This window comes from Erythrolamprus reginae, chromosome 9, assembly GCF_031021105.1.
Source record: "Erythrolamprus reginae isolate rEryReg1 chromosome 9, rEryReg1.hap1, whole genome shotgun sequence".
Lineage (NCBI taxonomy): Eukaryota > Metazoa > Chordata > Lepidosauria > Squamata > Dipsadidae > Erythrolamprus > Erythrolamprus reginae.
The window spans coordinates 51207489-51219786 of record NC_091958.1 but is presented as its reverse complement, the minus strand read 5'-3'; the positions used below and the strand labels follow the sequence as shown (position 1 = coordinate 51219786).

The following is a 12298-nucleotide window of genomic DNA, read 5'->3' as shown; positions in this document are numbered from 1 at the left end:
GGAGGGAAGTGTTTTTAATAGGAAAGTGAACACAAGAACAAGGGGACACAATCTGAAGTTAGTTGGTGGAAAGATCAAAAGCAACGTGAGAAAATATTATTTCACTGAAAGAGTAGTAGATCCTTGGAACAAACTTCCAGCAGACGTGGTGGGTAAATTCCACAGTAACTGAATTTAAACATGCCGGGGATAAACATATATCCATTGTAAGATAAAATAAAGGAAATAGTATAAGGGCACTCTAGATGGACCATGAGGTCTTTTTCTGCCGTCAGTCTTCTATGTTTCCATGTTTCTAATGTGGTGCATTCCTCGTAATTCAGAGACAGTTGTCAAACATGTCTCGGGGGGCATGAAAAGGATTAAGAAGAGACCCGGATCGTTCCCGATTCCCATGGTAGAAGATGAGGAAAGGAAGGATGAGGAGAATCCGGCAAGATTCTGTCAGCTGGGGAAAAAAATATCTACAGTAGTTCTAGCCATCCTGTGAACTTCCTTTCTTGATCTGGTCCACCTGCCAGGATGGACCGTCAATGAGCCCAATCTTCTTCAGACTTTTGAGTCCGGTAGCCATAATCAGGATGTCCTGTCATTTGTCTTGATCTGCTTCCCTCCAGCATCCTAACTGTTGTAGTGAACCTTGGGTCTGCAAACACACATCCAAAGAGCAGATCGTTGCCTTAACCTTGCTGGGCTATCAAAGTTTCAGACCCTGTAAAAAATTTTCCCTGCATATCTGAAACTTGAAATTTCATGACTTTTCATCATTTCAGGGGTTCTCTCTATGAGAATTTTTTTTTTGGGGGGGGGGGGGGGTTCTATCTTGCTGGGGGGAAAAGTCACACTTGTTCTGTTCCCAGTGCTTATGTTTGGTCAATTTGAAAACTTTTTTTCACTTGGAAAGTAGTCTGAACATTTCTGCACACAATGATATGAAAACTGAACTGAAAAAAATTATGCATATTGCTTTATTTTGATTATAAAAGGAAGAAATGTTCAAACTACCAATCCCACACCAACTTTAGTAAAATTGAACACATTTTGCAAGCTAAACTATGCATAAATTGAAAAAAAAAAATCACAAAAACGGGGGGGGGGGCGCACATTTTATCAGCAAAATAAACCAATAAGCATTCATTTTTTCATTTCAATTTTCATTTCAATGTGTGCAGAAATGTTCAAACTTGTTTCCAAGTGAAAAAAGCTTTCAAAAAGACCAAATATAAGTACCTAAAATGATCAATTTGTGGTCCGGGTCAAATAGACCCGGGAACATAACATTAGGGAGTTTTTCTGAACAGCACAGCAGGGTTAAGGGACCACCTGGACTTGGATGGACAGGAGATTCCTCTTTGCATTCTACAGACCACCTTGAATCCAAGGGCAAACGTGGGCGACTCCAAACACCCATATCACAGAAGGCCAGCTGGCAAGGCTGTTTCTGGCTGTCCTTCAAATCTTTCTCCTTCCAAGATCTTGCTGTAGAGAACCACTGGGATGACCCTGGGGAAGGAATGTGGCCGTTAGCAAAAACACGAATTAAGCCATCATGGACAGGCTCCATTTATGGTTGAAAACCAAGGACTTCCTGAAGTCTGCTTTAGTTTGGCAAGATCTTCTGAAGACCTTCATCTTCAGAAGATCCCACCAGCTGCCCTAGGACCAACATTAAGTGTGGTGCCGCAGGATTCTTGACAAATGAATAATATTTATTCGGAAGAAAAGTTCATTCTTTTATAAATCTGAACCGGAACAATTCTCAATATTGCAATACGGTTTCATATATATATATATATAAAAAGAGGGCTAAAATGGATGCAAGAAAAACAATTTCTTTGGGGGGGGGTTCTTCTTTTAAATTACACAGCTAAAAAAATAAAAACCAGCTCCAGGGGAAGTTACTTTAAGGATATACATTTAAACAGGTCAGAAATAAAAAAAAAACCAAACAGACAAACAAATTTTAAAAAAGCTTTCAAGGGGTTTTCAAAGGGAGATTTGAGCGAATGGGTCACTTCCAAATACTTGTTTAATGGAGGACAGTTTCAGGTTGAAGGAAGCTCCTTTTAAGCCTAAGGGATTCGCCAACCTCGAAATGACTCCACTTTGACGGTAGAAAGTTCGTAGAAGTAGCACAATTTGATCATTTCCTAGTTGTTGTTGTTGTTGTTTTTAACCAACTAGCAACTGAAACAATTAAAAACACCAACAAATTTTTTTTTTTTGTATTCCCTGTACATCTTTCTTACAAAAATCACTGTACAATGCCCTCTCCTAACTCGCCTAAAGATCTTTCAGCTGTCTTTGTAATCGACCAGCAGTTTAAAAAAAGCAAAAAAGAAATATCTTCGTACATCAGGATCCTCAAGGAGGGGGCGAATAATTCTTTAAAAGAGAACAAATTTGGCCGAGGAGGTCTCCTAGGCCAAGTCTCAAAACACTCGTGTGTCCCCTTCCCACCGTGGCATCTTCGCTCTTTCTTGCTCACTGCATAAAATAAAGACGTGTCCACGTGGAAAAGTTCAAAAATCTCGTCCCTCTGATGATCTCCTCGGGATGGATGGGTGTCAGCATGATGGGGAAGGAATCCTAACTTTTGAGATGAGAGTCTGAAAAAGACACCAAAGCTCGTGGGAAACATGATCATGCCGGAAACATCAGGGCTGAGATGGGTGAAGAACCATCCGCGATGGTTGCGTCTCGACGGGTTTCGCTACCGTCCCAAAGTCTTCGGGACACATCTACAGCCAGGGATGCCAGGCGGGGTCCATGCGGCACAGGTTGTCGAGGCTGTTGGCCGCCGCAACCAAGGTGTTGACTTTGCTCTCCCCGCCTTCGAACTGAGCCAGGTTATGGAGCCTGGTCATGATGGCGGTCACAGCTTTCTGGACCAGCGACACCAGCTGTTGGCTGTCCATGTTCTCCGGCTGGCCGGCTGCGGAAAGCGGAGAGGAGGTGTCCTCTTGGGTCTTCTTGTGCCAAGCGATGGTTTCGTCCCGCAGCACGGTCTTCAGGATGCCGTCGACCTGGAAGAGAACGGAGTAACAGAGTAAGAGGATGGAAGGGACCTTGGTGGGCTTCTGGCCCAACCCCTCGCTCGAGCAGGAGACCCAAATACCATTCCTGACAAATGGCTCTCCAGACTCTTCTTGAAAACTTTCAAAGATGAAGCACTCACAACTTCTGGTGACAAGCCATTCCATTAATTATTAGAAGATGGACCACAACCCCTGAAGGCAACCCAATGCAATGATTAATTGTTCTCCCTGACAAGAAATGTCTCCTTAGTTCTAAGTTGCTTCTCTCCTTGATTATTTCATTTCATTTCATTTTATTGGATTTGTATGCCGCCCCTCTCCGTAGACTCAGGGCGGCTAACAACAGTGGTAAAAACAACATGCGACAATCCAATACCTAAAACCCCTTATTTTAAAACCAATCATACATACAAACGTACCATACATAAATTGTAGAAGCCTAGGGGGAAAGAATATCTTAATTCCCCCATGCCTGACAACAGAGGTAGGTTTTAAGGAGCTTACGAAAGGCGAGGAGGGTGGGGGCAATTCTAATCTCTGGAGGGAGTTGGTTCCAGAGGGTCGGGGCCGCCACAGAGAAGGCTCTTCCCCTGGCTCCCGCCAAACGGCATTGTTTAGTTGACGGGACCCGGAGAAGGCCCACTCTGTGGGACCTAACTGGTCGCTGGGATTTGTTTGATTAGTTTCCACCCATTGCTTCTTGTTCTACCCTCGGGTGCTTTGGAGAATAGATTGACTCCTTCATCTTTGTGGCAACCCCTGAGATATTGGAAGGCTGCTATCATGTCTCCCCTGGTCCTTCTTTTCATTAAACTAGCCATGCCCAGTTCCTCCAACTGTTCTTCATATGTCCCCTAATAATCTTTGTTGTTCTTTTGCACTCTTTCTAGAGTCTCGACATTTATTCATGAATATAAAATATAAAATAATATGAAATATATAATAACACATAATATATAACACATAATATATGTTACGTATAAGGGACCTAGGGGAAGAGCCTTCTCTGTGGGGGCCCCAGCCCTCTGGAATCAGCTTCCCCCAGAGATTCATACTGCCCCCACCCTCCTTGCCTTCCACAAGTGTCTGAAGACCCATCTATGGTGCCAGGCTTGGGGCCACTAGATTCTAGCCCCCTGGCCGATAAATATATTGTAAGTTAGTTGATTGAATGGGAATGAGAGTTTTTAAATGGTCTTAGGTTTTTAGATTAATTAACTTAAACTAATTGGATTTAGGATGCTGTATTGTTCCTTTATATGTTTGTTTGTTTGTTTGTTTGTTTATTAAATTTGTATGTAAGCCGCCCCGAGTCCTCGGAGAGGGGCAGCATATAAATCCAATCAATCAATCAATCAATCAATCAATCAATATGAACCAATCCATGTGTGCTAGATAGGAACATCCAAAGGGCCACATGTAGCCCGGAGGTCATAGAATGCCCAGATCTGGATTAGAACGATGGGGGAATTTGGGACCGTCTTGGAAATACTCTATGGTTCGTGAGGACTTTCTAGGCATTTATTTGGATTCTTTATGTCAACAAATCCATTTAAGAATAAGCCAAATAAGAGAAGGGTTTGAATTCGCGGTCTGGACCAGGCGAGAAATACTGAAGCTGGATGTTTTGTAGCAAACTGATAAAATATTTTAATCTCACCCTCTTTTGGGAAGAGGGAAGGTTGCATTTATGATCATTTATCCATGATAAGAATCATAATTTATTACAATTTACGATCATTTATCCGGGGCGACCATCACAATCTGTTACAATTGATGCTAATTTGGCACAATTTATGATCATGCCTTCAGGGTGATCATCATAATTTATTAGGAATGTAAATTTTCTCTATTGCGGTCATTAACCGAGAGGGCCGAAAAGATACTCAAATATTCAGAATATCCAAATCTGCATTGTCAATATCAGGATAGTTGTGAAAAACCCACGCAGACAAAATAGTGCTTTGCAGGTGGAATTTCTTTCATTAATTATTGTTAATCTTCATTTTAATGCTTTGAATATCCTTATATTTACATTTTTATAGAGCTGCGAGATGCCCAGAGTAACTTGAGATGGGTGGCATATAAATTTAATAATAAATAGAAACTAAAGAGAAATAATTTGGTTAAGGTACCAGCCTTGGAACCAGGAAATGGTGAGTTCCGGTCCCACTATTGGTGTGAATGCCATCTGGATGAGTTTGGGCCAATCACCCGGAGACTGGGAGTTCTAGTCCAGCTTTAGGTATGAAAGTCAGCTCGGTGACTTTGGGCCAATCACCAGGAGACTGGGAGTTCTAGTCCAGCTTTAGGTATGAAAGTCAACTGGGTGACTTTGGACCAATCACCAGGAGACTGGAAGTTCTAGTCCAGCTTTAGGTATGAAAGTCAGCTGGGTGACTTTGGACCAAGCACCAGGAGACTGGGAGTTCTAGTCCAGCTTTAGGTATGAAAGTCAGCTGGGTGACTTTGGACCAAGCACCAGGAGACTGGGAGTTCTAGTCCAACTTTAGGTATGAAAGTCAGCTGGGTGACTTTGGGCCAATCACCAGGAGACTGGGAGTTCTAGTCCGGCCTCAGACATGAAAGCAGCTGGGTGACTTTGGACCAAGCACCAGGAGACTGGGAATTCTAGTCCAGCTTTAGGTATGAAAGCAGCTGGGTGACTTTGCACCAATCACCGGGAGACTGGGAATTTTAGTCCAGCTTTAGGCATGAAAGCAGCTGGTAGACTTTGCACCAATCACCAGGAGAATGAAAGTTCTAGTCCAGCTTTAGGCATGAAATTCAGCTGGTAGACTTTGCACCAATCATCAGGAGAATGGGAGTTCTAGTCCAGCTTTAGGCATGAAAGTCAGCTGGGTGACCTAACAAGGTTATTGCTGTGAGGAAAACAGGAGGAAGAAGGTGTATTGCCTATATTCTGTTGTGGTTAGCTCTGGCCCTACTCCTGCCCCAAGGACTGTGGCTGTGGGGGAGACATCCACATGCTGCAGGCCTGTCTTGCCCCCGGTGGAATCTGATGATGAAGGCTCCTCTGACCAAGAAGACATGAGTGACAGGGAGGAGGAGAGTGTGGCAGACAGCTCAGAAGGAGATCAATTATCTAGCTCCTCCTTGGGTTCGGAACAAGAGTTCATGATACAGCCACGCATGCGGAGAGCGATGCATAGGCAGCAACAACTGAGAGATTATTATCAAAGAAAATGAGGCCACCTGTGGTTGGGTGGGGCTGTGGTCATTAGTGAGGCTGCTATAAAGAGCAGCCTGTGGGTTTGGCCATTGTGGAGGATTATCTGATCGTTGTGTTTCGTGACTGCTTTGCTGACTTTGACCTTTTGTGTGCTGATTTTTCCCCGCTTTGAAACTAAACCAGAGCAAAGTGTGTGTCACTTTGTGAAAGAAGAAAGACTGTGAATTGCCTCACAGCTGCAAGCTAAGTATCACAGAACTGATAAGGGACTTGTACAAATTACCAGTTTGTTTGGAGACGAGGGCTCTTTGCTATACCAAAAGAGGGCTTGGTTTAAGTGAATTTTCATTATAAAGAACATTGTTTTGAATTTTCAAACGTGTGTCTGAAATTTGTACCTGTGAATTTTTGGGAGGATTCTACCAGAGAGCCCGACAGAACATGTTCACTGTCCTACATTACTTGTAAACCTAATAAAGGCAGCACACAAATAAATAATATATCCATCCGTTTAAAAATCAATCCACCAATAAATGTTCCGGTAGCCAAAGGAGCGACCGGGTGCCCTTCCCAGCACAGGGGACCCAGCGCCACAACAGCCACTACGCACTTACTTTGAAGTTTGGCTGAGCAAAACAACGAGCCACGGCAATCATGGATGCTGTGAGGGGCCCGGAGACCCCGATGGTGGTGAGGAACTCCGAAATGTTTGGGGTGAGCCGGAACGGGACGGGACGGTTGGCATCCAGGTCTCCAGTCGCGTCGTTGATGTCGAACCGGAAATAGGCCACGTTTAATTTGCCCGTATCCTAAGGAAGGAAACACAAGCACAACGTTGGAAGGAACGAGAGAGAGAGAAAGGGGGAAAGAAAATCTACTCCAAGACAATAATGCACAGCCTGGGGCCACAGGGGACCCTCCAAAACCTTCAGGGGGGGGGTCCCCCGAGGCTTCCAAACCCTTCTCCCCAAAAATCAGTGGTTAACGTGACGGAAAGAGACAATGTGCAGGTAGTTCTCCATTTATGATGGTTTGTATAATGAACGTTCAAGGTTACGATGCCCTGGGGGGAAAAAGGGCACTTATGAATGTTTTTCGCACATGTACCCAACACAGCATGTAACCACTGCAGTGATTCACTTAGTGTCTGTGGCGAGGTAACACAGCAATCTTGCTTAACCCAACATTCCACTCAGAGATGGAAATTTTGACCCTCCGCTGCGGTTGTGCCTTGGGGACTTCCGGTATTACGGTAGTGGAAGGAGCCCTCTTCAGTGGTTAAGTACAGTTGCAATAGAATAGAATAGAATAGGATGGGATGGGATAGAATAGAATAGAAAGAACACAACAGAACAGAATACAGAGATTAGAATAGAATATAGAGTATAGAACAGAATACAGAATACAGAATAGAATAGAACAGAATAGACTATAGGGAACACAGCAGAATGGAATAGAATATAGAGAACAGAAGAGAACAGAGTTCAGAATTCAAAATGGAACGGAATGGAATAGAATATAGAATATAGAAAACAGAATGCAGAATGCAGAATAGAATAGAACAGAACAGAATATAGACAACACAAAAGAACAGAATAGAATAGAATATAGAGATTAGAATAAAATATAGAGAACAGAATGCAGAATGGAATAGAACAGAATAGAATATTGGATAGGATAGAATAGAATAGAATAGAATAGAATAGAAGGTTGGATACAATAGAATAGAGAATATAGAGAACAGAATGCAGAATACAACAGAAGAGAGTATAGAGAACACAACACAACAGAACAGAATATAGAGGTTAGAATAGAATATAGAGAGCAGAAGAGAACAGAATGCAGAATGGAATAGAACAGAATATAAAGAACACAACAGAACAGAGTAGAATATAGAGAATAGAAGAAAACAGAATGCAGAATAGAACAGAACAGAATATAGAATATGGAATATAGAGAAGAGAAGAGAATAGCCAAGTGTGATTGGACACACAAGGAATTAATGCAATTTTAATAACAATGGGATAGGTCCTTAACCTCCCTCAACATTTTTCTTTGCCTGTGGCTCCTTAGAGATTTAAGATTGGGGGGGAAGAAAGGGAGGGGAGACCTCTTCCCATTCAATTGTAGGCGACGTTTCTGATAGATGAGGTTGACGTTCGGGCGGAATGCAAAGCGACGCTTTCCCCAACCCGCTCAGGCGGGATCGGCACAGCGAGGTTAACAAGAAATTCAGCTACGCACGCAGCCCTCTATTAACCGGCATATAAAGATGACAGGTATAAACTCTCTCAGCAAGGTATCAATCCTGAATAATGGCTACTTTTGTTGTGCTGCCGGATGGGCCGGCCCGAGGGGGGGGGGGAGGGCGAAATTGCTCTCGTTTTCTGGCTTTTTCTTCCCGCTCCACGCAGAAACCTTCGACGTTCTCCCTGAGAACGCGGCTGAAAAGAAACGGCTGAGAATTGGAAGGGGGGGGGAGAAGAGGGTCCATTAAAATATTCGGCAAACTCAGCATCTTTTCACCTGAAGAGCAAGTCAAGGAAAAGACAAAAGAGTTCTGGGCCTTCTTCTCAACCTCTTCAGTTCTCCTCAGTGGCTGGAGAAAACATCGGAAGTTCCTTTTCTGAGGTAAAACGACGTCTGCGTATGCAGCTGTGGGCAAAAAACTAACGTGTATCTGTGTGGAAAGTGTGGGCAGTTTACACACACACACACGATTCTAAAGGGGTGTTTTGACCCAAGTACCCAAATTGGGGTGTCCAGGGGGGGGAAGCATTTTGAAATTCCCTGATATTTCCCTGACATTTCCCTGTAACTTGCGATCTAGTTAAGGCACGGTTGTAGATGACGTCATACCAAACAGCTAAGCCGTGGAGAAATATCGGTAGCTGAGGAAGCAAGTTGTTTATTTATTTATTTATTGGATTTGTATGCCGCCCCTCTCCGTAGACTCGGGGCGGCTAACAACAATGATAAAAACAACATGTAACTATCCAATCCAATACTAAAATAACTAAAAAAAACCTTATTATAAAAACCAAACATACATACAGACATACCATGCGTAAATTGCAAAGGCCTAGGGGGAAAGAATATCTCAGTTGCCCCATGCCTGATGGCAGAGGTGGGTTTTAAGAAGCTTATGAGAGGCGAGGAGGGTGGGGACAATTCTAATCTCTGGGGGGAGTTGGTTCCAAAGGGCTGGGGCTGCCACAGAGAAGGCTCTTCCCCTGGGTCCCGCCAAACGACATTGGTTAGTTGACGGGACCCAGAGAAGGCCCACTCTGTGGGACCTAACTGGTCGCTGGGATTCGTGCAGCAGAAGGCGGTCTCGGAGATATTCTGGTCCGGAGCCATGAAGGGATTTATAGGTCATAACCAACACTTTGAATTGTGACCGGAAACTGATCGGCAACCAATGCAGACTGCGGAGTGTTGGTGTGACATGGGTATATTTGGGGAAGCCCATGTTGCTTTATTCACGAAATGATGCATTTAATGAGAGTTATTCGTAATTACTAAACTTCTACCAGAAACCAGAACACCTTCTTCCTGCTCCATTTCCTCCACCTCGGAGATCTCAAGTTGCCTTTATGCTGACCCCGACTCCTATGCCCGCTTCCTCCTCCTCCTCTGATTTGGCTGCTGGAGGGGCCTGCGGCTGAGAGCCCACAACAACAACGAGGTCAGTACCTGGATCACTTCTCACACACACACAAGCTCCCAGATCCCAACCCTCCCTTCGAAACCCACCTGAGCAATCTGCAACATCTCGGGATTGAGCCGGTTGAGATGGAAGACAAATTCCGCGAAACCGATCAGCGCCAACTGGATCGTGAACATCTTCCGGAACGTCCAGTAGTCGGTGGCGTTGGGGAAAGTATGAAGGGCCCATTCCTTCAGCATGCTACGCGGCACCATGTTGCCTTGAACTTCCTTCAGGATATCCCGGAGGACCTGAGAAAGGAAGCGTACGATGGTCAGGAGGTGGCTTGGTTATGTTTGATTGGTGTAGGGTGAAGGCTCTCAACCTGTGGTCCGTGGAAACGCCTAATGCAATATTGTTTGCAATATTGGTCCTTCTTTTCATTAAACTAGCCATGCCCAGTTCTTGCAACCGTTCTTCATAGGTTTTAGCCTCCAGTCCTCTCATCATCTTTGTCGCTCTTCTCTGCACTTTAGCCTCAACATCCTTTCTGCATCGTGGCAACCAAAACTGAATGCCATATTCCAAGTGTGGCCTTATAAAGTGGTATTAACACTTACTTACTTACTTACTTACTTACTTACTTACTTACTTACTTACTTACTTACTTACTTACTTACTTACTTACTTTATTCATTCATTCATTCATTCAATCATTCATTCATTCATTTATTTATTTATTAGATTTGTATGCCGCCCCTCTCCGTAGACTCGGGGCGGCTCACACACAATAAAACAGTTCACGACAAATCTAATAATTTACAATTTAAAGTATTTAAAAAAACCCATTATTAAGCAAACATACATACAAACATACCATACATAAATTGTATAGGCCCGGGGGAGATATCTCAGTTCCCCCATGCCTGACGACAAAGGTGGGTTTTAAGGAGTTTACGAAAGGCAAGGAGGGTAGGGGCAGTTCTAATCTCTGGGGGGAACTGGTTCCAGAGAGTCGGGGCCGCCACAGAGAAGGCTCTTCCCCTGGGGCCCGCCAACTGACATTGTTTAGCTGACGGGACCCGGAGAAGGCCAACTCTGTGGGACCTAATCAGTCACTGGGATTCGTGCGGCAGAAGGCGGTCCCGGAGATATTCTGGTCCGATGCCCTGGAGGGCTTTAAAGGTCATAACCAACACTTTGAATTGTGACCGGAAACTGATTGGCAACCAATGCAAACTGCGGAGTGTTGGTGTAACATGGGCATACCTGGGGAAGCCCATGACTGCTCTCGCAGTTACATTCTGCACGATCTGAAGTTTCCGAACACTTTTCAAAGGTAGCCCCATGTAGAGAGCGTTACAGTAGTCGAACCTCGAGGTGATGAGGGCATGAGTGACTGTGAGCAGTGAGTCCCGGTCCAGATAGGGCCGCAACTGGTGCACCAGGCGAACCTGGGCAAACGTCCCCCTCGCCACAGCTGAAAGATGTTTCTCTAATGTGAGCTGTGGATCGAGGAGGACGCCCAAGTTGCGGACCCTCTCCAAGGGGGTCAGTAATTCCACCACCACCACCCCCAGGGTGATGGACAGACAGATGGAATTGTCCTTGGGAGGCAAAACCCACAGCCACTCTGTCTTATCAGGGTTGAGTTTGAGTCTGTTGACACCCATCCAGGCCCCAACAGCCTCCACTTCACGTGATCTTGATTCCATCCCTCGGTTAATGCAGCCTAGAACTGTGTTGGCTTTTTCAGCAGGTGCTGTTCACTGCTGGCTGCTATTTAAATGGTTGTCTTCTAGGACAGTGTTTCCCAACCTTGGCAACTTGAAGGTATTTGGACTTCAACTCCCAGAATTCCCCAGCCAGCGAATGCTGGCTGGGGAATTCTGGGAGTTGAAGTCCAGATATCTTCAAGTTGCCAAGGTTGGGAAACACTGCTCTAGGAAACCAAGATCCCTCTCACAGTTACCACTGTTGAGCAACGTACCACATATACTCTACCTATGCATTTTGGTTTTCTTGCCTAAATGTAGAACCTGACTTTTTTCACCACTGATGTTCTTTTTCTCTATCTCTTCTCAATCTCTGAAACTTTAAGATGGATGGACTTCAATTCCCAGCATGTTGAGGCATCATGGCTGGGGAATGGCTTCCTCCTCCTGGCTGGGGAATCCTGGGAGTTGAAGTCCACCCATCTTCAAATTGCTGAGGTTGAGAAAATACCAGTCTCAGTTGGGTTGGGGTTTTTTTTTGCTCCTTCTATGTATGATTGGTTTTATAACAAGGGTTTTTAGCTGTTTTAGTATTGGATTTTTACATTCTGTTTTTATCACTGTTGTTAGCCGCCCTGAGTCCACGGAGAGGGGCGGCATACAAATCCAATCAATCAATCAATAAATAAAATAAATATATATA

At 44.4% G+C, this 12298-nt stretch overlaps 1 protein-coding gene across 1 annotated transcript in view; it reads right to left on the bottom strand.

The window, feature by feature from the left end:
* Positions 1 to 1688: 1688 nt before the first annotated feature.
* The window catches only part of TRRAP (transformation/transcription domain associated protein), a 108696-nt gene continuing 98086 nt past the window's right edge, over positions 1689 to 12298 (bottom strand). Inside the window, exons 44-46 of the mRNA XM_070760239.1 lie at positions 9988 to 10191; positions 6846 to 7040; positions 1689 to 3026 (exon numbers count right to left, since the gene is read on the bottom strand). Coding sequence (XP_070616340.1) covers positions 2742 to 3026; positions 6846 to 7040; positions 9988 to 10191 — 684 coding nt within the window. The 3' untranslated portion in view covers positions 1689 to 2741. The remainder of the gene's footprint in view (positions 3027 to 6845; positions 7041 to 9987; positions 10192 to 12298) is intronic.